This window comes from Chiloscyllium punctatum, chromosome 12 (assembly GCF_047496795.1).
Source record: "Chiloscyllium punctatum isolate Juve2018m chromosome 12, sChiPun1.3, whole genome shotgun sequence".
NCBI lineage: Eukaryota > Metazoa > Chordata > Chondrichthyes > Orectolobiformes > Hemiscylliidae > Chiloscyllium > Chiloscyllium punctatum.
In genome coordinates this window covers 70,534,057-70,559,222 of record NC_092750.1, presented here as the reverse complement: position 1 = coordinate 70,559,222, position 25,166 = coordinate 70,534,057, and the positions used below count along the sequence as shown (strand labels likewise).

Sequence of the window (25,166 nt, the reverse complement as noted above, 5' to 3'; positions counted from 1 at the left end):
CAAGATTTTTGTATGCTGTGGTCATTAAGTGCTTCATTCTTGTTAGTTGTATTCATAAAATCTTGTGTTTGGATTATTATTGTCTTACTAAAGAAGTTGATAGGTCTTTAGCTTCATATTTTGTGATTTTTAATTGAAAACTTCTTTTATTTGGACTATCTGTCCAATATATGATGAATTGTACTTCCTATGTTGTGTGCAGTCTCTTGTTTCATAAATGTTTTATTTCCATGTTTTCGTAACCAATGTCTATAAGTCTTCCAACCAAAAATTTTGCTTTTGATGGTAACCACCATCATACAAACATATCAATTCAGGGCAGGAGTAGGCCTTTGTGCCTGCTTTGCCTTTCGATAAGATCATGGCTGATCTGATTTCATCAAAGAATGGTTTGCTTAATATTGTGATTTTCCACATTGTAATTTCTGTATGAATCACATAATTAAGAAAGTAGTTCATCCCTCTAGTCAGCTAAAAGATCCATTCATTTTCTTTCAAGCAGTTTTGCTTTGCTTCGTCTATTTTGACATACTTTTGTTATTAGTCCGAATTGTGCTAGGAGGGTAGTTAAGGTGGGTAACCTCATAACCTTTAAAATGTACGTGGGTGAACTTTTGATGCTTCATAACATTTAAGGCTTTGGTCTAGTGTGGAAAGGTGGGACTATTATAGATAGTAACATATGCTTGGCAGGTTTAAACTCAGTAGGCTGAAGGACCTCTTCTGTATGATTCTTTGATTCTGTGTCATAATTTTATGTTCAATGTGAAAAGCTAGTAATAAGTCTTAAAGTTGTACAGATCCAGGAGCAATCATTAGAATGGCCGAATTGAAGATTAGAAAACAAACATGGATTGTTTGAGGAGTTCTACCAAAACTAGAGTGGTTGGTTGCCTCATGCCTCAGTGCCTGGGGTCGTTGCTGCTCCTGGCTTACAAATATGACCCAGAGTCAAAGGTGTGCTGCCTAAAGGTGTTGGTGATAACAAATTAGGATTATCAGTAGAACCTGAAATATTATTTCAAACTAGTTCACAAAACAATGACAGGTAAATTTTAATGTGGGCTGCAAAAACATTTTCAAGAAGAAATAAATGGGTGGTACTTGAGCTTCTTTGGGGTTAGGTGAGTGTTGGCAAAGCTGGCTGTCATTTCTCAATCTGATAAGACAAAGGTAGGCTATTACATTTTGAGGAGGACAGAGTCTACAAAGAAACTCTGATTAAGTGAGTTTGTTTTTTAAAAAAAAGATAGATGGAGTATAAAGTTGTACAATGTGAAATGGCAATTTTGGTGTGAAGAATAGAGAAATAATGTACAGTTTACATGGAGAATGATCACAAATGTTTGCAGAAAAGTGAGATCTGACTGTTCGGTTAATTTAATCATGAAAGCTTAATATCTAGGTCAAGAGTACTGCGTGCAGTTTTGATCTCTTGAAGAGGCATATGATTACATTAGAAGCAGTTCAGAGAAGATTCGTTTGACTTGATTCCTGGGATGCAGGCTTATCTTGGATGAAGGTTTAGCCCTGTGTACATTGGAATTTAGAAGAATGAGAAGTGATCTTATGCAACATGTAATATCCTGAAGGGAATTGCAGAGAGGCTATGGAAGAGTTTAAAACCAGAGGACAGAGTTTTTTTTAAAAAATCCATCGTTTAAGACCAAGATGAGGCAAAATTCTCAGAATTCTCATCTCGAAGAGCAGTGAAGGCATTTCCCTGCATTATACTCCATATGCCATCTCGTTCTCACTCACTTTATATCCCCATATTCTCTTTGCAGTGTCTTTGTGTTCTTAATACAACTAACATTCCCAATTAGGTATGTATAATTAGCAAGTTTAAATACTTTTTTGTCAGCTTGTTCATCTGATTCATCAACATGGATTGAGATCAAGAACCACACTGTAGTAATTTAAGATGGCTAGCAAAAGAACTAGCAGCATTACGAATAGATATATTTTACACAGTGAGTGGTTAGGATCGGGGATGCAGTGCCTGAATGCATGGTGGAGAAAGATTATATAGCTTACACCAGAAATCAGATCATTATTTGAAGAGAATGTGCTGTCTTCAAATACACTAAGGTAGACAAGTCCCCAGAGCTAAACACAATGTATCCCAGGATACTGTCGGATGAGGGAGGACATTGCTGAGGCCTTAACCCATGTATTTATATTCTCTTTGCCCTCAGATGAGGTTTTAGAGGACTGGAGAATACTAATGTTGTTCCTTTATTTAAGAAGGGAAACAGATAATCCACGTAATTACTGGCCACTGTGCCTGCTGTCAAGGGTAGGGAAGCTGTTGGAGAATATAATGAGAAACAGGATTTATTCACATTTGGAAGAAAATGGACTTGTTAGGGAGAGGCAGCATGAAGTTGTGCAGGGAAGGTCATGTCTCACCAACTTGATTAAGTTTTTTGAGGAGGTGAGAGGAATGACTGAAGGAAGGGCAGTGGATGTTGTCTACATGGACGTTAGTAAGGTATTTGTTAAGGTATCTCATGGCAGGCTGGTACGGAAGATTGAGTCTCCTGGTATCTGGGATGAGCTGGTTAAATGGATACAGAACTGGCTTGGTCATACAGAGTAGTGGTGCTTTTTGAAATGGAGATCAGTAACTAGTTATGTTCTGTAGAGATTAGTACTAGGATCTTTGTTTGTAATATGTGTGTAATAATCCGGATGAAAATATAAGTGGTCTGATTAGTAAGTTTGAGGATGACACCAAAATTGGCAGAGTTACAGTGAGGAGGATTGTCAAAGGATATTGTGGGATAGAGATAAATTGCAGATTTGGGCAGAGAAATGGCTGATGGAGTTTAATCTGGACAAATGCGAGGTGATGTATTTTGGAAGACCAAATTCGGTGCAAATTATACAATAAGTAGCAGAACCCGGAGGAGCATTGATATATACAGAAAGATCTAGTTGTAAAGGTCCACAAATCCCTGAAAGTGGCAACACAATATAGAGGTTGGCAGTTTATATTACAGGTGAACAAGACTTTAGATAGGCCACATTTGGAATATTGCGTGCAGTTCTGGTTACCACACTACCAGAAGGATATGGATGCTTTGGTGAGGGTGCAGAGAAAGCAGGATGTTTGTTGGTTTGGAGGGTTTTAGTTTGAGAAATGGTTGGATAAGCTTAGATTGTTTTCACTAGGAAGACAGAGATTGAGGACAACCTGGTGGAGGTCTACAAAATAATGAGAGACTTAGTTTTGATAGTCAGAGGCTTTTTCCCAGGTGCAAAGGCCAACTACAAGAGGGCGCAGGTTCAAGATGAAAGGGGAAAGTTTAGGAGAGAAGTGTGGAAAAGTTTTCATACAAAGGGCAGTGGATGCCTGGATCTAACGGAAGTGGTGAAAGTAAGCACATTAGCAATGTTTAAAGCAACAGATCTTGATAGACACATGAACGGGAGGCAAACAGAAGCATAGAAACCGCGCTGGGCAATTAGTAGCATGTCTTAATGAGGACTAGGAATTGTGCCTGTTTCTGTGCTGTATTGTATAAAAGTTTTTTTCATCACTCTGGGGAAATGGCTAAAACTGGATGACTGAATTACTTTCGTGAAGCGTCAATACAAGCATGTTGCACTGACTTGTCTCCTCCTGTGCTGTAACCATTCTATTGTGTAAAACTATGAATCCCTAACAGTAACCCTTATGGCATTCCACCAGTCACAGCTTACCATTTTGAAAATGCCTGATTTATCCCTACCCATAGTTTCCAATCTATAAAAATTTTAATTTGCTAATATATTGCCCTGAACTCAGCAAGCCCTTATCATATTATCACCTTATCAAATACCTTTTGAAAATCTAAATCTACTCTTTCCTAGGTTCTCCTTTACATACCCTATCACTGTAAGTTGTTCCACTTCACATCAATTTATTGTAACAGTTATTATTTGGGGAAAAATTTTTGTTTTGTTGCCATTTTCAACATTGTTTGCATGCATAGTTGAAGGTTCAGGTTGCATATTTATATCATTATCACAATGTTGCATCCAGACACTAATTCTTCCTTTTTGTTCGGGCAAATGAGTAAGGGTGTTTGCCTCACTCCTGACATTACTCTTGAGCCTCAGTCTTCTGGCTTGCTTTGTCCCAGCCTCACTTCCCAAAACCTAATGTCCTAGCTTGGCTCCTAATTTATACTATCCTAGTCTTATCTTCCCTCTGGCTTGGTCTCCTGTCTAACTCTACTCCAGCCATGCATTCTATCCTTGCTTTCTGGTGTGATTCTGCTCCAGAGGTCTTGCTTCCAGTTTTGATGTGTACTCGTCTTACTCCCTGGTGCTGCTTGACCTTAGCCATGCCTCCTGACTTGGTCTCTCCTCCTTACCCACTTTATGTACCGTTAGGCTGTAGGTCAGGTCTTGCCTGCAGTTCTGGCATCACTTCTGAATTTGAACTCAACTCCTAGCCCCCATCTAGTGGCAGAAGGAAATCAGTGCAAATATTTCTGGATGTCTAAGTGCACTAACCCATTTGAGTCTCTAGATGGAGTCTCGTCAAGCTAGCAGGAGTACTGTACAATAATGGTGAGTGTATTAATTTTTAAAAAGTATTGAATTTCTTTTATGTTTAATTTTTTTTATTTTGCAAGCTATTTCAGGTGGGAATGTAGTATTATGTTTGTGTAATATAGTATTTTACCCTATATATGAATACTCGGGAACTTGGGGAAGTTAGTGGTGATATCTTGGGGCTGGTCCATATCACAGTAGAGGAGGTGTTGGATGTGTTAGAATGTATGAAGGTGGATACATCTGGTCCTGACCAGATATATCCAAGAATACTGCAAGGGACTAGAGAAGAAATTTCAGGGATCCTGGCTGATACTTGTGCATCATCGTTAGCCACATCTGAGGTGTTGGAAGATTTGAGGGTAGCGAATGTTGTGCCATCGTTCAAAAAGGGCTGCAAAGAAAAGCCTGGGAACTATAGATTAGTAAGCTTAGCATCTGTGGTGGGTAAGTTATTTGAGAAGATTCTGAGGGATAGGATATACATGCATTTGGAAAGACAGGGTTTGATTATGAATAGTTAGCATGGCTTTGTGCATGGGAGATCATGCCTCACAAATTTGTTAGAGCTCTTTGATGAAGTAACCAGGAAGCTTGATGAGGATGAAGATCTGGATCCCAGAAGGGACTTCTCGGTTTTGTGATTGGTCAAAAGAATCAACAGGAGTACGGTCTGTTTAAAGCAAGGTTACCAGCTTAATAAAATAAGGCAGCCTGGTGCAGATTTGTCCAGCAACACAGAGGTTAAAAGTTTGTGTTCTGTGGAAAAATTATGCAATTGAATTTGAACAATAAGCCATTTTTATATGCTTTTTAAGATACAGTACAACCTTAATTACAAAGGAAAACCAATGAAATGTAATAAGGTGGCATAATGGCGGCAGGTTAATCCAATGATGTTTCCTGGGAAACAGTTTTGTCTTACAAGAAAAACCAATCAAATGTAATAAGGTGACATAATGGACAACCGGTTAATCCAATGATATTTCTTGGGAAACAGTATTGTCTCACACTTTATGTCTCGTGCTTGCAAGCTCAAGGTTAGTCAGAACGGTCAGTTAATGTCTTATGATTCATTTTGTGAAGACATAATTGTCTGCTTTATCTTTTAATTCAGCTAGCTCAGAAAAGCAGGCATGCAGCCTTCAACCATTTTAACACAGTATTAATCCTGAAACCACTTCCTAAGGTTATGTTATATTAAAAATCCATTATGTTATTAATAAAAGCTTGCATAGATTTGTTGCTCCTGACAATAGCTTAAATCCAGATTTTTAGATCCTCATCTCCCACTTTGGTCATTCCACAACTATACTATAAATGTGAGGGCACAGATCACATTAATCCAATTGAATGGCAGCCAAAGATTGCCATACTTTCTCCTCCTCTGGAGAGGGATCAGGGGCAGGCAGTAGAGCTTCCTCATCTTCATCAAAGTGGAAAAAAAGCATTTTCTGAGTGGAACTAATGCTGTCAATAGAAGCTAATAGTTTGGCAATAATATACTTAACAATAGCAATATCAACAAAAAGACCAACTAAAACCAAAGCAACATACATAACCAAATTGATCAGCCAATTGTACCATGAGCCAAAACCCCAATCTCCCCATCCTGAACCTTCATTCATTTGACTGACAAAGGTATGGATGTTATCCAAATGCTTAGTAGTGTTTTTGATGAGGTCAATGACCCCCATGATGCATTTACCTTTGACTATGGTGCCAACTCCACCTTCCTTTGCAAGTATGTAATCGAGGGCATATCGGTTTTGGTGGATAAATAGGTGCAATTCTGAAAGCATGTCCCTAAATTCTGAAAAGGCAGCAGTTGTCTCATTACCCAAAAGGTGAGACCAAAATGAGATAATTACGGTTTTGATGACAAATAACTCCTGAAGAGATCCTCCTGCAGAAACAACACAAGGAGCTGCATATCCCAAAGAGTGACTTTTACTGTTTTGTAGACGTTTTGGATTCTTCCATTCTGTGCAAAACTCAGGGGAGACTGAACATTTGACAGGGGAATTCCAATCCTGTTTCCAGGTGGTTGGACAGGCAACAGTAGTTGGAAAAAGTGTTCCTACAGCTACAACACGAGGAGTACTTGCTTTATTCAAGACAAGATAGTTCGATGCTTTATGACTGGAAAAAAAAACAGGTTTAGTATAGATAATGAAAGGACCTTTGCAATTGAGGCTGGCCTATCTTTGTGACTTCCTTGAAGCTATTCAATAGTTAGAGGTGGGTCTTTCGGTAAGAGATGAGGTTATTGTGGTAAACACTGTCATGCAACTGAAATGATATATTGAACAAACAAATTGTTCAATATACCATTTCAGTTGCATGACATTGTAATCTTTTGCTATAAATTCTGTGTCTTGTGATCTGGCTCCACAGCTACCTGATGAAGGAGCAGCGCTCAGAAAGCCAGTACAGGTAGACAAATCTTTATCCAGAATCCTGAAATCAGAAAAGCTCCAAAATCCAAAGGTATTTTTTTGTGAAGTTTTATCTCATTAACAAGGTTGTTTGGTGTACAAATAGTTAACCCAACTCCACATTCACTCGATGCCTGTAACTCAGATGTGATGTGGGGGGTGTGGCCCAGCACTGGCCTTAATTCTGTCTCAGGGCCCATTACTCACAGTGAGTCTGCTGTTCAGTGAGATTCTTTTGAGTTTCACCATTGAACTTATTCCGAAATTTTAAAAATTCCGAATTCCAAAAACCAGCTAGCCCTGAGCGTTTCGGATAAAGGATTATGTACCTGTACTTCCAAATAAACCTGTTGGACTATAACCTGGTGTTGTGTGATTTTTAGCTTAATTTTCTTACACTTTCTAGCCCCTAGGTTACCCTATATTTCCTGGAAATCCTAATCTTAGATTTGAGCAACATGATGAATTCCTTTTTTTAATACACATTTTCTGCTATTGGAGCAAGCAACTTGTGGAAATAATATTCAGGGAAATGACAGTCCCAGTGGTTTCAACATTTGAGTCCAAATGTTGCTTTCTATTTTGTTTTGCATAGCCATATAACCCTTGTTGCAAGGTTTTCAATAAATCGCTCAGAATGGTACAGGAAATACTGCTGAACAGTTTGAAAGCCACCATCAGGTAGAGTTTGATCGCATGGAATGAGGCAGGCTCCTGGCAGAAAATAACTGTTTTACTGGACTACTAAGAACAGAGCTAAGATAGATTGTTCTGTCTGTCTGGGGTTCTATGAGAAGTCAAGAGCAGATGGATAACTCTTATGCAGTCAGAACCCAGGAAGAAGTTATGGGAGTTAGTAGGCAACTAAATATTAGAGATATGAATTGAAAATAGTCTTTTTATAATTAATAGTTCAATACAGTTGAGAGAGAGAGAGAGAGAGAGTTGAAAGTCCACAAGCAGTTACTACTTGGTGCAGCTGAGCCAGATTAGAGCTAAGAAACAAACCTAGCATTGTAATGACTTGGAGAACTCACTATGAAAATCTAGGGTTGTGTCTGTATGCACTTTCTAGAATGCAGCAGAGCATATACCCAGGAAAGGAAGGTGTACAACAGAACATGAACAGTAATTGAGGTGGTCCATGGTTGATGGGATTTTGAGTGAGTTTCGGTGCAAAAAGTAAAGATTTATTGTTATGACACAGCGGTGCATCCACTAATTAAACCACACATCCAGAAAAGCTTGCCTCGCCTCTTAATCTGTTAAAGTATGAGTGACAGAGAACCCCCAAATTCCACTATTTAAAGAAAAATAATATCCATTTATTCCTTAACTCTAAAAGTGAACATTAAACAACAACTATTCACAACTCTAAGCACCTCTTTCTCTTAACTGCTTATTATCTGCCTCCATCTCTATAACAATGTACTGTTCCATTAAAAACTCGTATTAAAATTACATCAACTTAAATTCAAAATTGCACAGCGGCTGTCATCTCTGGTGTCTTCCTTTCAGCTGAAGATCTACCTGGGTCACCTTCAGTCTTTTACTGCAAAGATGTTTCATATGAAAAAGGTACCTTTGATAGAGAGTGTTTTGAATGGCAGTCTCTCTCGATGGCAGTTACTGTCGTTTGAACTTTCAAACTGACTGTCTCTTTTATCTCCCCAACATCAGATTGTCTCATTGTTTTGCCAATATCGAGCCAATAAGATCAATTGGATTTTAGTATCCTGGGGCATAATTTAAACTGGTTAGATTTGAATTGTTGTCCAAATAACAACCAACTCAGGTATTTGTTTCACAGCCAAATGTTACATATTTTCAATTTTCCAGTACACTCCGAGACTGCTAGCTAGTCATATTACAGGTGCTTGTAAGCTCTCAGTGCAAAACAGTATTCAATCTCTCTTAAAGGTACAGTGCACACCTTCAACTTCATAATATTAGATTATTTACAGTGTGGAAACAGGCCCTTTGGCCCAACAAGTCCACACCGACCCGCCGAAGTGCAACCCAACTAGACCCACTTCCCTACGCACCTAACACTACGGGCAATTTAGCATGGCCAATTCATCTCATCTATTATGGAGTTTTAATGTGATTTGCTGGCACTCTATGTCACTAATATCTGGACAGAATTGCTGACGAATCCGTTGAACTTGCCTAGATCACACGTGCTTTTTGATGAGTTCTGTGGGGTATTCAACCGTAGTTTGTCTGGTACTTGTATTTGCCAATGTTAGAATATGAGTTACACACATGTTTGCACAATATAAACCTTTTTATTAATGATCTATGTAAGCTTGTCTTTGTATATTTTAGTTGTAATAAGCTTTTTATTATTTATTGACTAAAGATCATTGAGTTATACAGGATGAAAACAGAACTTTCGGTCCAACTTGTCCATGCCAACCAAGTTTCCCAAACTAATGTTCTATATGCCTGCATTTGGCCCATGTCCTTCTAAATCTTTCCCATTAATGTACTGCCCAAATGTTGTAACTGTAAATGCAATCTAACACTTCCTCTGGCAATTTATTCCACAATGAATCACCCTCTGTATGGAAAAAGGTGCCACTCAAGCCCCTTTTAAATCTTTCGCCTCTCATCTTAAAATTATGCCTTCCAGTTCTGAACTCTCCAACCCAAGGGGGGGGAAATAACTTTGTTATTCATCTTATGCTGCTCATGACTTGTTTCTAATGCTAAACCAGATATAATCTAACACTTATACAATTGGTAATATCACATTGGTTAAATTCAAAATTTATGATTGTTGGAGGAGTGGGACTTATAGGACTATATAAGAAATGTATATTTCCTCCCCTGTAACATACATCACATCAAACTGATACTTGAATTCTTCTTCCCTGGTTGTAGGGACAAACTCTTCTAAAGAGATATTTTCCATTAAAATTGGACAGGGTAATGTTACGGCAGAACTGGTGTGGTACCTGAAAAAACATTTATAAAAAGGATAGATAATCATTTTTAGATTGTATCTTGGCAAAATTTAATTTGTGAAAGGTTTTGTGCAAGTAAAGGATTTGAACCAAAATGCCCACTCCAAGTTATCCAATGGGATAACCCACAGTCTTATTATCTTACCATAGATCTAATTTCAGTAATTTGGGTAAATCTATTTCTTTTATCAGAGACTAATATGTACAGGTTGAGATTATTGAAAAGAATTGAGGGAATTGGTGGTTGAGTATATTTACAGACTATAGACAGAATGTGAAGTGCTGTTGCTGGAATGGCAGTGGCAACAAAATATAATATACTTTACATGTAGTTCATAGATTATGACCAGGTTCTGTTCTTGAGTCCGTTTGCAAGTCAGTGTGTTTGAAAGTCAAAACATAATGCATGACAATGTTAAATAGTTGTTTGTAAGTACGAGGCAAAGTTTGCATCTTTAGTTGGATCTTTAATATTAATACACCGCTGTGTAGATCTCATTTGTAAGTTGGATGGTCGAAAATCAGGGGCCCATGTATCGTTTTAAAAGATGTGGAAGTGCCGGTGTCAGACTGGTGTGAACAGGTCAGAGTCAGATGACACCAGGTTGTGGGACAGGATCAGAAGTCATATGACACCAGGTTATAGGGGCAATGCTCCGAAAACTTGTGATTTCAAACAAACCTGTTGAACTACAACCTGGTGTCATCTGATTTCTGATCTTCTTAAAAGAATCATGGATAAGAAATAAAATGATCTAGCATAGGAGAATAAAACTGGAATATTCATTTGGTGAATTAGCACAGGTATTTTGGTTCAAATCCTTCAAACCTTTTTTTTATTATGTATTAATATTTTCTTAGCCAGATATTTAATGGGCAATGAGAGCAGGATCATCAGTATGAGGAATTGGCAGCATAATCTCTTCCAGATTTTGCTGCCAATTCCTCATACTCTTGCAAAGTATAACTCAGACTTTGTGACAAAAAGAAAGATCTACAGATAAAATTTCAAGAAGGTCATATGTAATGGATTGCAATGAAATATACAGTACTATTCTCTGATTGACCCACTATCCCCTGTTAATTAGTTATGTGATGCCCTGGATAATGTTCGTGTATATACAAATTATAAAGATAAAACTGAATGTGCTAGAATACTGAGTAATGTTGCCTCTGAGCTGCATATGCGCTCAGCCTCTCCATTTCACACATTACGATCCACGTCAACCTGCTGATCATCGCATTGACATCTGCTTCTGGAATTTGCTGCCATGCATGGACATCTGCAGTCTGTACCAAAGTAAAATAAAATTAGAGTAGTCACTGCTGAATAGATTGGGCAGTGTCTGTGAGGAGAGAAACAATTAACCTTTCACATTGATGATCTTTAATCAGGATTGGGAAAAGTTAGAAATGTAATTGGTTTTGAGCAAGTGTCAAGTGAAACAGGATAAAGGGTAAGCAACATAAAAGTAACCATACATTGTGATTTTTTTTGGAACTACAAATTCAAATGGAGGTTGAGCTACTATAATTGGAAGATTGAAAAGTTGTGCAACTTGAAATCACTGTGCAATATAATGTGGCATTTTGGAAGCAGTAAGAGGGAGAAGTCAAGAATGATACGCACCGGAAGCCTTCAAGTGAAGGAAAGGAAATTTTGCTTCACCATAGCCCAGTGGTTGAACTGCAGAGTTCGTAACTAAGCTGTAAATGTCAAGAGCAGCTGAGTGTGGGAAATTAGATTAGATTACTTAGTGTGGAAACAGGCCCTTCGGCCCAACAAGTCCACATCGCCCCGCCGAAGCGCAACCCACCCATACCCCTACATCTACCTCTTACCTAACACTACGGGCAATTTAGCATGGCCAATTCACCTGACCTGCACATCTTTGGACTGTGGGAGGAAACCGGAGCACCCGGAGGAAACCCATGCAGCCACGGGGAGAATGTGCAAACTCCACACAGTCAGTCGCCTGAGGCGGGAATTGAACCCAGGTCTCTGGCGCTGTGAGGCAGCAATGCTAACCACTGTGCCACCGTGCCGCCCAAATGTTCAGAGACTACAGATAGGAAGCTCTGCTGTCTCTCTCACTCTCCCCTTCTTACTTTCCTCTTCTCTTTCATTTTTCCACTCTCTCTTCCCTCCATTGGCTCGGTCTCTCGCCCCTCCCTCTGCCTCTTTCCTGCTCATGCCCCTTCCTCAGTTTCTTTCCTGCTCATGCCCCTCCTTCGGTTTCTTTCCCGCGCGTGCCCTCCCTCGGTCCTGTTCTCATGTGCCACTCCCTTGGCCTTTTCTCGCTCACACCCCTCCCTCTATTTCGTTCTCCCTAATGTCCCTCCCTCCTCCTCACTCACGATCTTCCCCAGTTCTCTGACTCTCAACCCCTCCTTTGTCCCCTAATCTTCTCCCAAATCCTTTCTTGCCCATCTCCCTCTCTCACACCCCCTTTTACACTCTTTTCCACCACCTTACTCTCTCAACTGCCTTTCCCTTGCCCCGTCACTTCTGCCTCCCTTCACTCTGTCTCTCTCGCCCTCCCTTCAGTCTCTCTCATCCCCTCCCCTCACTCCCTCGCCACCCCATCACTCTCTTGTCCCCCTTCATTCTCTCTCGCCCTCCTTCAATCTCCCCACATATTTCTTCTCTCGCCCATTCTTACTCCATCACGTCACCCTCTCTCCCGACTCTCCCCCCACCCCACTCTCCCACACCCCCCTCTCCCCCCACCCCATTCGCTCTCTTCCCCCCTCTCTCTCTTTCCCCCTCTCTCTCCGCCCCCACACTTTTTTCCCCAACACTCTTTCCCCCCCCCCTCCCTCCCCCCCCCCCCCCCCCCCACCCCGGCACTCACTCTCTCTTCTCTCCCCCTCCCCTCCACTCTCCTCCTTCAATTTCATTCTATGGTGTGCTTTAGCTATACATGACTTTAAGGAAATTTTGTTTTATCATAACTTTTCGACTGGTTCAGTTGTACTTTTATAATATCTGAGAGTGCAGTATATTCAGAGACATCCAGAAGCCTGAAGACAGGAAGCATCTTTCATAATAAAAATACAAGAAAAACCTTGGCTTAACTAATAAGCTATTGAAAAGAAAGTCAGCTATCATGATGACAGTATCACGTCATCAATGCTATATCAAAATGTCTGTGAGAACTAAGTCTCCTTTTGTAGTCTGAGCTCTTGAGCTATTGAATTTGTTTTTCTCTGTTTGTCTTTCCACCTATAATAAATACCATTTCCATCTACCATGAATGAAAAGTTGAAACATCGAAATGATTAATTTGTAAAAGCAAATTCAACCAAAAATAGACCTTCAGTTGAAGCTTAACATTTCAGAAGTCTGTATGAAGTATTGTGAAAAGCGCCTTGAGCAGGAGAAATTGCTGATATATCACAACTTTAAGTTGAATGCTGAATTAAAAACCCATGCTGATGAGCAATTTATCTTGATCAATAAAAAAATTGAGCTCCGATGCAATTTGGAGAACAAGAGTGATGAGATAGGCAGTGTGGCCAAGCACATCCAAAGGCAGCTGCTGTAATAAAGGCAAATAGTAATATTTGGGAATTAGAATTTTTAAAGTCAAGGTCCGATTAGTGTTAATTTTGGTTTTGTGAAGATAAATGTTTGTAAGAGTTTTGGAAGTTGTTTGGAACAGGAAGTAAATACATCATTTCCAGGAAAACACATGACTTCAGTTATGTGCTTAGCAGGATATCTGTGGTGTTCATTGATGAATTGTTTATAATATGAAATTTTTATGACAGATGGAGAAAACAGGAGTGATTTGAGTTCTATTTAGAATCTGTTTCCAGTTTTGGTTAACACTTTCACCCTAGCAAAATAATTTTAGTTTATGAAGTCTATAACCTGTGGGAAATGACATGTGAATGTTTTCATGCTAACACCTGAAAAGAGGCTTGCATCGTCAGCTCAGGACAGAAGTCTCCATGCTAAAAAACCAGGAAAGAGTCCACTAAGTTAGAGAAATTAGAGTTAAGGTAGGAGTGACACTTAATTGTAATCATATAGTTAGAGAGATTTTACACTGTGGAAAGAGGTCCTTCAGCAATTGTGTCTGCTCCATCATCAAGAACTGTGATTCCCATATTACTCCCAATGTTTTTGATCTTTATTTCTGAGTGATGCCGAGTTTGTTATTATGTCTGATTCTTCTTGAGATATTTGTCAAAAAATGTAACTGATCCATTAGTTTTGTAAGTGCTAATGTGTACTCCTAGCTATAGAGCATATCTGCAATAAACCTGTTCATTCTCTGGCACCTTGAATCCTTTATTGGACCAGTTTGTTCAAAATCTTACCTTATTAAATAAATTGATGTGCAAGTCTTCAGAATTTAAATACTGAGTTCCTTGATGTTAATTTTGAAAAAGGCTAATTGATGAGATTCCTCCGAGTAGAAATTTTGAATTGAATTTTGTCACCTGCATTATACTATTCAAACTGCATGAGGCTTTTGTAAAATTTTGCAATTCTAAGTAATATGAACTGTTGCTCACTTTGTGTTTCATCTATCTACGCAAATACAAGCTAATAGAATTTTTGTTCAGCCTTTGCCTAAATTAATCTGCCACTAGCTTTCTCCAATTTCATCTAAAACATTACTTATTAGGAATATTCAACATTTACACATATTTCTAACCTAATTCACAGGATATTTTTGTTGGATATGTGTCAGGTAGTTTATTTAAACTTGCTACAGTGATAGACATTCCTATGCAGGGAACTATTCTCTACAAACAAAAGGAATACAGGCAGGTCTTCTATAATGCAATGTAAAAGTGTTACAGCCAACACATGTTTTAAAAATTCGCGCTTTAGAACCAATATCCTCAATTTGTTAATTGCGTTAAACAAATTTGCATTAACGAAATACTCATTGTAGCAACTTCGCAAATTCTTTGACTTTCTTGGATGTTTGGGGAGTCTGTAGTCTTTGCATTTTCCATGGTAATGCCATGGCTAATTAGAGTCAACTTACCAACCAATCAGTGCACTTTTCTCCTGTAATGTAATTTACTGTGATTGTTTGAAATTTGGCATTTTTATGCTTGACCTGATGAATGGGAGACAAAAATCTTTGACAACATCTCCCAATATTCATGGTCAAGTGTGGCCTGTGGAGAATGTTATTCACTTTGGTTTAGTTAGCATCAGATCATATGGTCATTGAAGACAAAATCCTAAGTCACACTTATTGTATTTTTCCCCAGTGATATGTAGTTTCCGAGGTTCAGTGCCACAGGGACTTGTGCTGGAAATTGGAGAAACAGTTCAAATCTTGGAAAAGTGTGAAGGTAAGAATAAAACTAAACACTGCACCCATTTGTGATTCATCATGACTACTATTTCATGAAAAATACAAATGCTATTTCTTTAAAAGTAAGATTTTTTATTTTAAAAATGAAGTGTCTCCTTAGTACAGTAAGTATTTGTTTTTCTAAGGCTGCTTACTTCCTTATATGTTGATTTATTTGCAACTGATTTTCTCTTCAAAAATGTTTTTGACTATGTTAAATCTGGCATTCCAAGGCTATGAAAGTAAAGGTATACAGAGCAATCTTGGTTATCTGAACTTTGATTATCCGAATTTCGGATTATCCGAACAAGATCTCAAGGTCCCGATGCTCATGTAAATGGTGACAACAACAAAGCCTAGGCTGCAAAAATCTCCTGTTCCATCTTACATTGTATCACTTAAGTATGATACTTTATTTGAAACAAGATCCTCTGTTGTAACATAATAGCTACATATTAAATAAAAGCTTAAATAAGAGAATTTACCGAGCGAGAGAAGCTGGAACCGGGGCCACAGCGTGCCTGTAGCAAGGGGATGCGTGACACCACTGGGGAAACTGTAACCTGGTCTCACACCCACTCCCCGCGGCCATCAGATCAGTTATCTGAACATTCGAATATCTGAACAAAATACTCCCTGCTCGTGTCGTTCGGATAATCGAGGTTGTTCTGTATTAAGGTAGAACTTAAATAACTGAAGCTTGTCCTTTACAAAATGGGTATTGCCTTTGTGGCTTGGTGAAACAGCAAACTTTTCAAAAATAGTATGCAATGTATCTAAAAATTATTTGAAGAATCAGAATCCTTAGCTAAGTTATGACCTTCTATTCCACTTATCCCAATTGATATTCTTTGCAGCGTGATAGTTTAATTTTCTAATTTGTTCAACCATATGTGGAGAGGCTTCGAACTCAAATTATATTGCTGATATATGTTGGGACTCTTTGAAACTCCCATTGTATGAATATCCTTGGTAAGTAAGGAACAGGTTTAAACTTCAAATTCCCATTTTGCCCAGATTGCTTCGTGTTACCTATGACAGACGGATGAGGTGGTCAGGACTATGAAGACTTACTTTGTTTGCCCTGTGCTTGCTCTGGTTTTTCCACAGATTTATTTCAAGGCTTTTCACAGCAAGAGTAAAACCTGCTGAGCAGCACAACTCCAAATGAATCAGTTGTAGTGTCAAAACACAATGGTAACCAAAGCTCCTATAGCAATGTTTTTTTCCCTTCCCATACCTCCCTCCTCAGACTCATCATCCATAAATCCTGGCTGCTGTCTGATGATGTTGGAAGAGTTGGCATTTTTGGGGAGTAAAGGAGGATGAGCATTTGCATTTGCATAGGATGAAGGAAGGAGGGTAAATTATATTGGGGGCATGAGGAAGGGACACATAGAAGAAACGAGCACTGTTATACAGAGTGAATACTTAGGGTATAGTGAGGGATGGGTTGAATACTGTCATGAGCTGAGGGAAGAAGTGAATGTTGTCAGGTAAATGGGGGGAGGCAAGCATTGTCACATGGTGAAGGAGGTGGGTAAAGATGATCTGAGTGGTGAGTTGTGGAAGGGGATTAGACACCGTCGAGGAGCAGGAGTAGGATGTGAACACTGACAAGAATGTGGGAGTGGGATGAACACTGCCAACTGTTATTAGGAAAGGAGTGAATACCTGGTGAGTTAGGGGATCAGTAAAAGGAGTGAAGGTGAGGGTGAACATTATCTGGGATGAAAGAGGTGAGTGAACACTGTCGGATGGGGTAGGGTCTAAACATTATTCGGGGTTGAAGTGGAGGATGAGGATTGTTGGGAAGTAGAATGAGCATTGTAATAGTGGGAAGAGGAATTAATAACGTGAGTGAGTGGAGGTTCTGTAGTGTTGGCAACTCCATTTAAAATGTAAGTCTCTGAATTGATGACAGGCCTGAAGGAATGTCTTCATTTCACGACATGAGAACGGAGCAGTGGCTGCACTAGAATTATGCTTGATACCTAACTGCCCAACTCTTAATCCATCCATCCATCCCAGGTGAGTTAGCATCGAAAGGTACCAAAGGTCTATGTAAAACTGTAGTGGGCAGATTATATCATAGTCAGGACTGGGCACTTTCTCTTTGATACGACTGAGCAGATCTGGCCACAGAATTGTTGACTAAAACAAAAGGATTTTAAAGTCTTGGATGAAGTTAACATATAGCTGACAGTAGGCAATATATGTAATAAAGTAGATGTACTGGATAACTGAAAATATGAGAACATAAAAGAACACTTGGATTTTCTGTTACATTAGACAATAGGATGAGCCTGTTTGCCTATCATAACTGTTGAAATAATTTCAGAAAGAAATAGGGTTGATTTTTCTGTTTGAGACAACCTCCTCAGAACTTAGTTATTTATGTTTCTTGCGAGTTTGTATTATTCTATTCTCTATCAATTTCTTAGTCATCTTTTGCTGAATTCAAAAGTGCTTCCAATCCTCAGACTTACTACCTTTTGTTTTTTGCAAATTCAGAAGCTCCTCCTTTGATCTGATAATCTTTAGCTTCCTTCTTAGCCACACTTGACTCACTTTTCCTATTGGGATTTTGTGCTTTATTAGAATGTATATTTGTAGAAAAAATAATTTACTACTACTTTACATGCTAGACATTGCTTGTCTATATTTAATATATTTTCCCAAAGCACCACAACAACTTGCCACTAATAATTTCATAGATTATTTCATTTAGTCTTGAGATAGGTTTCCTGTTGAACTACATTGTTTTCAAAGTTAATGTAAGATTCCACCATGTTATGGTCAAGTTTCTTGAAAGGTTTTTTTTCTTCAAGATCTGCTGTCACTAATATACTGATCCCATCTTTTATTATCAGCACTACCAGTCTCCTTTTACGTTTTGGATATCCCTGAACATTCAGTTACCAGTCCTGGTCACCCTTCAGCAAAGTGTTCGTAATGGAAATTAGATCACACCTATTTATTTCTATTTGTACCATTAATTTACTGTTAAATTTTAAATTTCAATGTGTTTTTATTTAACAAGAGGATAGGCAATATAAGAGTGTGAATATAAATTGAGTATTTTTGGAACCCATGGAATGTCACGCAGGTGTCAGGAAAATTTCAAACATTAGAGAGGGTTTAACAAGAAGAAATGATGAGAGGGTTGACAATCTGTCCCCTCTCAGCTACCTCTTTCGGACATTTTTTGCCCTTCCCAGAATATATAAAAAAAATGAATGTTTGTTTTTGTATTCTTGTGGAGGATGATGTATTTGTGAACTGATGTATTACCTGCTTCAAGTGCTTGTGCTGGCAAAGTCACAGTTGAAGAATCAACTGCATCATACCGGCTTTGCTGGTAAAAGGATTCTCTTGCTCTATGTGCTAGAAGCCACCTAGCCAGTTAGTCTAGTCAGAAGGAAATAGGTCCAGGACTGTCAATTGTTGCCAATTGACCTGTAAAAGCTACGAATCCCAAAATTAAATGTTCAACTGCCAATTTTGCACTATCGAGTGCTGTAATACGGAACTGTTCCATGCTGACCAAAATGTCCATCAATGCGAATCCTGTTTCCCTGCATTTAGCCCATATCCTTCAAAATCTTTCCTATCCATGTATTTGTCCAAATGCCTTTTTAAATGTTGTTATTGTACCCGCCTGAACCACTTCTGCTGGCAGCTTATTCAATATGCGTACCACCCTTTGTTTAAAAAAGGTTGCCCCTCAGGTTCCCTTTTATTCTTTCCCCTCCGAACTTAAACAGATAATCTCTCATGATCTTGTACACTTTTATAAGATTCCCCCTCAGTCTTAATCTACTCTTCAAGATGATTCAGAGAGACTGATCATAAACTTTTTAACTAGTATCTCTTTTGGACTCTTACTTCTAATCTGTGTGTATCTATGTGGCATTATAATGTCATTTTGGGTTTCAAAACTAATAAACCCACTATTTTGTTAACTTTCAGGGCAGAAGCAACTCAGTTAATATCAATTTTCTATTCTTACCACCCCAAGTCCAGCAATTTTTCTGTGTCAGAAGTCAGTGCTCTAAAGATGACAGAGAAAGAGAAATATTATCCATGGTGTGATTCACGTCCAGCACACTTTACATGTTTGAGTGAGTAATTTGAGTAAATGCATACAATACCATTATTCATTGGCAATGCTTGCACTTGAAGTGTAATTTAATGTTTGTCAATATTGCAGTACTGAAGCACTCAACTATTTCCCTTTTATATGGGAGGTAATACTACAGACTGAATGTGATTTAAAAAAACACTTCAAGTTTTCTGAAATTAGTTTTTTTTAAAGCAGTGAGGAATGAAAATTAAATACTTAGAGTAATTGTACTTAATAAGATGCAAATAGTTTACTAAATTTTATACTTTTTAAAGATTAGATTACTTACAGTGTGGAAACAGGCCCTTCGGCCCAACAACTCCACACCAACTCCAATGAGCAACCCACCCGGACCCATTCCCCTACATTTACCCCTTCACTTAACAGTATGGGCAATTTAACATGGCCAATTTACCTAACCTGCACCTTTTTGGACTGTGGGAGGAAACTGGAGCACACCCACGCAGACACTGAGAGAATGTGCAAATTCCACACAGATTCAATTCCAGCCTGAGGCGGGAATTGAACCCGGGTCTCTAACGCTGTGAGGCAGCAGTGCTAACCACTGTGCCACTGTGCTGCCCACTAATGTGGCACCTTTAGAAGTGTCTTGTATGGTCGTGAAAAATAGTTATTGTTAATTATCTGTTATAGATGATTGGCTAATTTACAACTGGACAGTGAAATGTTGAAACTACAGTTTGAGATTCTATTAAATTATAGTTCCGATTAATGCAGCCTGCTGAACTTTTTGATTCTTCTGTATAGCTCCCTAGTTTACAAAATCAGAGAAGTTCTGAAATGAAACAGAGAAGAAATGTTTCCACTTGTGAAGGGATCAAAAATAAGAGTTCACAGATTGAAAGTAATTGGAGAAGATGCAAAAATCACGAGGAAAACAACTTTTCATACAGGGAATGGTTAGGGTGTGTGCACCAGGTAAGCTCAGGTTTCCTGAGTGCATTTATCATGTAGAGCTGAGGTACTCCCATGCATATGTTCTAGGACACCATGTGAATATGGGCCAGAGGTGGAGGTTTGGAAGACACGTTTCAACATGGGACTTAGGTGCCCTTTTAACTGCAGATAGGATTGAGCATAAAGGATACATAAACCCTTTGAAACAGTCTAATTTAGAGTCATAGAGATGTACAGCATGGAAACAGACCCTTCGGTCCAACTCATCCATGCCGACCAGATATCCCAACCCAATCTAGTCCCATCTGCCAGCACCTGCCCCATATCCCTCCAAACCCTTCCTATTCATATACCCATCCAGATGCCTTTTAAATGTTGCAATTGTACTAGCCTCCACCACATCCTCTGGCAGCTCATTCCATACACGTACCACCACTTTCAAGGAGCTATGAACCTGCACTCCAAAGTCTCTTTATTCAGCAACACTACCTAGAACCTTACCGTTAAGTGTATAAGTCCTGCTAAGATTTGCTTTCCCAAAATGCAGCACCTCGCATTTATCTAAATTAAACTCCATCTGCCAGTTCTCAGCCCATTGGCCCATCTGATCAAGATCTCATTGTAATCTGAGGTAACGCTCTTCGCTGTCCACTACACCTCCAATTTTGGTGTAATCTGTAAACTTACTAACTATACCTGTTATGCTCACATCAAAATCATTTATATAAATGATGAAAAGCAGTGGACCCAGCATCAATCCTTGTGGCACTCCACTGGTCACAGGCTCCAGTCTGAAAAACAACCTTTGTCTTCTACCTTTGAACTAGTTCTGTATCCAAGTGGTGAGTTCTTCCTATATGCCATGAAATCTAACCTTGCTAACCAGTCTCCCATGGAGAATCTTGTTGAATGCCTTACTGAAGTGAAATATAGATCTTATCTGCTGCTCTGCCCTCATCAATCCTCTTTGTTACTTCTTCAAAAACTCAATCAAGTTTGTGAGACATGATTTTGCACGCATAAAGCCATGTTGACTATCCAAATACCTATACATCCTGTCCTCAGGATTCCTTCCAACAACTTGCCCACCACCGAGGTCAGGCTCACTGGTCTATAGTTCCCTGGCTTGTCCTTACCACCTTTCTTAAACAGTGGCACCACGTTAGTCAACCTCCAGTCTTCTGGTGCCTCACCTGTGACTATCGATGATACAAATATCTCAGTAAGAAGCCCAGCAATCACTTCCCTAGCTTCCCACAGAGTTCTAGGGTACACCTGATCAGGTCCTGGGGATTTATCCACTTTTTTGCGTTTCAAGACATCCAGCACTTCCTCCTCTGTAATATGGACATTTTTCATGATGTCACCATCTATTTCCCTATATTCTATATCTTACATCTCCTTTTCCACAGTAAATAGTAATGCAAAATACTCGTTTAGTATTTGCCCCATCTCCTGCGGCTCCACACAAAGGCCGCCTTGCTGATCTTTGAGGGGCCCTATTCTCTTCCTAGTTACCCTTTTGTCCTTAATGTATTTATAAAGCCCTTTGGATTCTCCTTAACTGGATTTGCCAAAACTACCAGAAAGATAATCAAAAAATTTCTAGAACTGTCATTATATGTTGACTTGCCAAATTGTTTTTATTGTGAATAAACGAGCATTTATCAATGTAGAACTTTTAAGTCTGAGAATTAGGTTTTAATCTTAAATATGTGGGTACTTGTGGATGCTCAATCATTTTGCATGGTTGTTGAAGGGAGTCAGGCTGGATAGAAGAAAGAATGAGTTGGTGGAGAAGTATGAGGGGAGTGGTGATGATAAAGGTCTGTAAGGGGCTCTAGAATATGGGTAGAGGGCTTTAGATTGCATGTGTTGACATAGGTTGTAGAGGAATGTGTGGAGTGTGGGTATGAGAAACATTTTATATTTACTACTTTGGAAAGTTAAGGTACCCCTTTAGATGTATTGCAAGGACTACTTTGGGGGAGGTAAGGCACCTTTTTGAATTATGAGAATGCATGCTCAAGTCTAAAGGGTGCATAAATGAATCAGGTCTACAAAGGTGTTCAAAAATCTATTCAAAAAGGTTTAGAAAAAATGTTTTGGTGTACATGTTTGCATAAGTTATCACAGGAAATGTACTACATGACTGATCTTGCAAATCTACATGGGTGTCTATAAAGCGAGTATTTTTCCGGACAACTTCGACTGTGTATAGAATAAAAATGTTTGTTTACATAAGAAATTTAACAGTTAACTGGACAAAAATAAAAATTACTGGAGAAACGCAATAGGTCTGGCAGCATCTAATGGAGAGAAAGCCGAGTCAACGTTTCAGATCCAGTGGCCCTTTAGAACTGAACGATTGTGGCTAAGAAAAGATGATATATATGCTGAATATGGGATGGAGTAAACAGTAGGTGGAGCCGAGAGAGACACAGCATTGGTTTGGCAGACAAAGGAATAAATAATGGTGAGCCAGGAGAAAAGAAAAATTACAAATAGGGAATCCTAGCGGGTGAAAATGGGAAAGCTGTGATGAAAGCAGCCCATGTGATGACAAGGCCTGGAGAATAGAGTTGGGTAAATGACATAGAAGATGATGCTCAGGCTCTAAAATGATTGAACTCAGTATTCAGTCTTGAAGGCTACAAGGTCCCCAAGCAGAAAATGAGATGCTGTTCTTCTAGCGTGTGTTGAGTCTCGCAGGAGCACTGTAGCAGGCCCAAGACAGGGTAACCAGGGAATACTGGTGTGTTGAAGTGGTAGGCAACTGGAAGCTTGGGGGCATTTTTGCAGGTGGAACATGTGTTCCGCAAAGCTGTCGCCTGTCTGCATTTCATCTCCTCAGTATAGAGGAGGCTACATTGTGAGCAGCGGTGCAGTAGATTAGAATGAGTGAAATGCAGGTAAGTTACTGTTTCACCTGTAAGTAATGTCTGGGGCCTTGGATAGTGAGAAAGGAAGAAGTAAATGGGAAGGTGATACACCTTTTGTGATTGAATGGGAATGTACTGTGAGGGTGTGGGGAGGTGTTGGGAATGCAGGAGGAGTGGACCAGTATGCCCAGAGGGAACAATACCTGCTAAGGGTGGGGAGGGGAATAGTGAATAGTTTGGTAGTGAATTGTGCCAGATGTGGCAGAAATGATGCTTTTGATGCGGATGATGGTGGGGTGGAAAATGAGGATGAGGGTGACCCTATCTTTTCGGAGGAAAGCAAAGGGGGAGGGTAGAAGTGCAGGAAATCACTTGGACATAGCTGAAGGCCCTGTCAACAATGGTGATGGGAAATCCTTGATTGTGGAAAGATGTGGACATTTCTGAGACCCCCCGCGCATGATGGCCTAATCAGAATATATGTGGTGGAGTCAGAGAAACTTGGAGAATAGAATGGAAACTTTACAGTTGGGAGTCAAGATGTATTGACTAGGTAACTGTAGGATTCGGTGGGTTTGTAGTGGATGTAAATGGCTAGCCTATTCCCAGAAATGGAAACAGAAATGTTGAGGAAAAAAAGGGAATAGTCAGAGATGGATCAGGTGAAGGTGAGAGCAGGGTGAAAATCGGAAATGAAGTGGATAAATCTTTCTAGTTCTGAATGATTTGACTTATTTTTGTCACATGTACATAAAGTTTTGTTTTGTGAGCAGGCAAATCATAACACACAAGGACAAATAGATCATAGAGGGTTTAGACAGAGCAATGCATGCAAGGTTATGCTGCACAGGAGGTGCATAAAAGCAAGATCAACTCTAGGTTTGAAATTGGAGAGGTCCATTCAACAGTCTACTAACAGCAGGGAAGTGCTGTTCCTGAGCCCGTGTTTAAGCTTCTGTATCTTCTACCTGATGGAAGTCGGGGTGAGAGGATTCTTTGGGGATGGTTGCTTTTCCATGGCAACAAAAAGTGTAGATGGAGTCCATGGATAGGAGATTGGCTCACAGGCAAGTCTGAACTGTGTTCACAACTTTCTATCATTTTTTATGGTCCTGGGAATAGGAATTGCTCTACCAAGCTGTGATGCACCCAGATGGAATGTTTTCTATGGTGCATGTGTAAAAATTGGTGAGGGTCCTTATGGACATGCCAAACTTCTCTAGTTTCTTGAGGAAGAAGAGGCATTGTAATGCCTTTTTGACAGTAACATTCATGTGTGAGGACAAGGACAGGTTGTTGGTTATTATCACTTCTCAGAACTTGATACTCTAGCCCCTCTTCACCTCAGCTCCATTGATGTAGCTAGGGTTGTGTTCTTCTTTTTCCCTGACGTCGATGATCAGTTCTTTAGTTTTGCTGACATTCAGGGAGAGATTGTTATCTTTATACCACAACGCCAAGCATTCTATCTCCTTCTTGTATCCTGACTCGTCCTTGATTAATGTCCAGCCTACAAAAGTGGTGTCATCAGTGAACTTGTAGATGAAATTCAGATGAAATTTGGCCACACAGTCATGAGTGTATAGAGAGTACAACTGGGGCTGAGTACGCATCCTTGAGGGCGCTAGTGTTGAGGATTATCCTAGAGGAGGTGCCGTCGCCTATCTTCACTGATTGCGGTCTGTGGATCAGGAAGCTGAGGATCCATTTGCAGAGGGTGGTACTGAGACCTAGGTCTTGGCGTTTGGAGATTAGTTTGATTGGGATTATAGTATTGAAGGTGGAGCTGTAGTCCTGATGAAGGGTCCCAACCTGAAACAAAGACTATCCTGCTCCTGCTGTGCTTTTTCCAGCCTCATATTTAATTGACTCTGTCGATAAATAGAAGCCTGGCATAGACCAGAGAGAAGGAAACAACATTGGTTATGTCATTGATCTATAGGAGAAAGGTTGTGGGG

At 39.5% G+C, this 25,166-nt stretch overlaps 1 protein-coding gene across 4 annotated transcripts in view; it reads left to right on the top strand.

Moving 5' to 3' along the window:
• The window catches only part of dock3 (dedicator of cytokinesis 3), an 889,649-nt gene that overhangs the window by 118,656 nt on the left and 745,827 nt on the right, over positions 1-25,166 (top strand). For all 4 annotated transcript variants that reach the window (XM_072582733.1, XM_072582732.1, XM_072582735.1 and 1 more), the window contains exon 2: positions 15,197-15,280. In XM_072582733.1, coding sequence (XP_072438834.1) covers positions 15,197-15,280 — 84 coding nt within the window. The remainder of the gene's footprint in view (positions 1-15,196; positions 15,281-25,166) is intronic.